Source organism: Epinephelus moara, chromosome 6, assembly GCF_006386435.1.
Source record: "Epinephelus moara isolate mb chromosome 6, YSFRI_EMoa_1.0, whole genome shotgun sequence".
NCBI classification, from domain to species: domain Eukaryota; kingdom Metazoa; phylum Chordata; class Actinopteri; order Perciformes; family Serranidae; genus Epinephelus; species Epinephelus moara.
This window is the reverse complement of record NC_065511.1, coordinates 37,060,547-37,063,790: the sequence shown is the minus strand read 5'-3', so window position 1 is coordinate 37,063,790 and position 3,244 is coordinate 37,060,547. Positions and strand designations below refer to the sequence as shown.

At 39.9% G+C, this 3,244-nt stretch overlaps 1 protein-coding gene across 1 annotated transcript in view; it reads right to left on the bottom strand.

Annotated features, from left to right (window-relative positions):
• Window positions 1–2,392: 2,392 nt before the first annotated feature.
• LOC126391166 (cysteine-rich venom protein pseudechetoxin) overlaps window positions 2,393–3,244 on the bottom strand; it is a 7,424-nt gene continuing 6,572 nt past the window's right edge. The window contains exon 7 of the mRNA XM_050045706.1: window positions 2,393–2,852. Within this exon, the coding sequence (XP_049901663.1) occupies window positions 2,716–2,852 (137 nt within the window). The 3' untranslated portion in view covers window positions 2,393–2,715. The remainder of the gene's footprint in view (window positions 2,853–3,244) is intronic.

The following is a 3,244-nucleotide window of genomic DNA, read 5'->3' as shown; positions in this document are numbered from 1 at the left end:
CCACTGTAGCCAATAACAGAGTATAAAAAATGTATTAATTTTATTGTTGCCAAATTCATCTTAGCAGAAAGAAGAAGCAGTCTTGCAAATGTCAGTTGATGTCAAAGGAGAGGTTAGGACTTTGTCTCTTTCACCAGAAGTCTCTCATCTTCCGCCTCACTCATCGCAAAGATAGGATATGGTATGGTGGTGGTGTGTGTACTCAGGGTTGTCAGAAAGTCATCGTTGCTGGAGTTTGAATGCACAAACGTATAGACTGCAGCTTTCATTAACACATTAATATAACTGGGTGTTGGAATGTCCAGTGCTAATTGTCTTACCCACAGTCACCTGGGGACAGTGCACCAAAAATAATCAAAATACATATTTTTCCTCTTACCTGTAGTGCTGTTTCAGTCTAAATTGTTTTGGTGTGAGTTGCAGAGTGTAGAGATGTCTGCCTTCTCTCCAGTATAATGGAACTAGATGGCACTCAGCTTGTGGTGCTCACGGTGAAAAAAAAAAAAGATTGGAAAAACTCAGCAGTAATGTTTCTTTCCAGAAATCATGACCTGGTTATATAATAATCCACAGACCTTGTTGTGAGCAGTTTCATGTAGGAACTATTTTCTTTCTACCAAACTACACCTGCAAACACAGAAGGAAACGTGCATCTACTGCTAGCTCACCTAGCACCACTGAGCTAGCTAACGTTACAGCTCAGCCAAGGAGGACTCCATTAATGTTTACATCTCACACTGTCACAAGCACGAGCCTCTCGTCCATGAGTAGATGCATGCTTCCTTCTGTGTGGTGATAAAGTTGGTGGGTGTTTAGGCAAACCCAACTGACTGACTGACTGACTGACTGATTGGTCAGCAGTACCGTGAGTACCAGGTAAATTTATCATCATCATCATCATCATTTGCTGTGTGCTTTGTTGTTTTGTGGCCTATGGTTTGACAGAGCTATTTTCTGTCTATTTATAATTATTTGTCAGACGTGACTCAGACTGGCACCCCACTTTGTTCAAAAAGCAGCAAACCTTGCATTAATCTGATTCCAGATCAAGACACTCTGGTAAGAATCGCTGTATGCTGTTAATATTGACTTCGAATCTGTTTTGAACATGCATTCAAAAAATTCGATTAATCGTGATTACCTATTGAAATTAAGTGATTAATCATTTGACAACCCTGTGAGAACTATTTCTTTTTGCCGAACTACACCTGTCAACCATATCACTGTGCAGAAGGAAGTGTGCATCTGCTCATGGACAAGAGGCTGGTCTTCAGGACAGAGCGAGATGTAAACATTAATGGTGTCCAGCTCGGCCGAAATGTCACGTTAGCTAGCTCAGTGGAGCTAGGTGAGCTAGCAGTAGATGCACACTTCCTTCTGTGCAGTGATACGGTTGGTGGGTGTAGTTCGGTAGAAAGAAAATAGTTCCTACATGAAACTGCTCACAACAAGGTCTGTGGATTATCTTGAGTAACCAGATCATAATTTCTGGAAAGAGACATCACTGTTGAGTTCTTCAAATTTAATTTTTGGCGCTTTGAGCACCACAAGCTGAGTGCCATCTAGTTCCAGTACACTGGAGAGAAGACAGATATCTCTACGGCTGATATCTCCAACACTTAGGCGCGCTATGCACTACATACAATGAGTTTGATAGTAAGAGGAGCGCCTGTATTTATGAAGGTATTGAAAATCATTCATTCATTTCTGAATATCCTGGTATACCATTATAGTGAGATTCCACCCGTAGAAAATAGTTCCTACATGAAACTGCTCACAACAAAGTTTGTGGATTATTTCTGGAAAAAGATATTAATGTTTAGTTTTTCAAACGTATTTTTTTGGCACTTTGAGCACCACAAGCTGAGTGCCATCTAGTTCCATTATACTGGAGAGAAGACAGATATCTCTACGGCTGCTATCTCCAACACTCAGTAACTCACATAAAAATAATCTAGACTGATAAATAGCACTGCAGGTAAAATATGTATTTTTAATTATGGGCTGAACTGACCTTCAAGCTTTAATGCAGATAATCCAGCTGACATTTGGACGAGTAGATAATGGAGTGACTTTGGACCCTTATATGTAAAGTGAAACCTTTTGTTCTCCAATTATAATAAAATAATTACTCATAAAGCACATGATAAAAATATATATACATATACATGGTAAATATAATTAAAAAAAAAAAATCATCAATGGCCCCTAGACGTTGTCATATTAACATCATATGAAGAGCAGGACGACATCAATTTACTTTAACTAAAGCATTTAGATGTTTAACTCTTATCAACCACAACAAAATACACCACTTGATTTCGAATATAGTCTTTATTGTATGATCATGTGTATAATTCATATTCTTGATTCATACCTGGGGCTTGGACAGATAACAGTACAAATGTATTTTCTATGTGCACATTTCTGCAATTCATTATGTCGAGCCCCCCTGAGTACAGTATATGACATCCTGCATGGCCCGGCAGTAAAATCCATCACCATGTGTGTGCAACACAACTCCGACAGAGTGTCCCATGAGGTTTTGATTAGAGATAAACAGTTTAAAAAACTCCCCTTTAACTTAAGGCAATCACCACTAAAACACATGTTTCCAGACACTCATACAGTGCTGGTCATGGATATATATTCCCGTAAGCTTACAGAAAATTGATTACAGTTTGCAGTACAGTTTGCAGACTCCAGGGCTCATGTTTAGCCTATTGGGATGATTTCAGTGGGGCATTTGCATGAAGCAGGACACCAGGCGAGCACATACTTATTGCTGCATCCTGTCTTGGTGGTCAAGTATCGACAGTTGAGGAAGTGGTTAATGTCAGGACATGGGTTGGCTGAAATGAAAAACAAAATAATGAAGGTTAGCTCATTGTCTTTTTTTTCTGCATCAGTAGACAATCTTTCAATATACACTAGCCATTTTATTAGGTACCCCTTGCCAGTACCAGGTTGGACCCCTTTTTCCTTCAGAACCGCCTTAATTCTTGGTGGCATAGATTCAACAAGGTGCTGGAAACATTCCTCAGAGATTTTGGTCCATATTGACATGATGACATCACACAGTTGCTGCAGATTTGTCGGCTGCACATCCATGATGTGAACCTCCCGTTCCGCCACATCCCAAAGATGCTCTATTGGACTGAGATCTGGTGACTGTGGACGCCATTGGAGTACAGTGAACTCATTGTCATGTTTGAGATGATGTGAGCTTTGTGACATGGTGCGT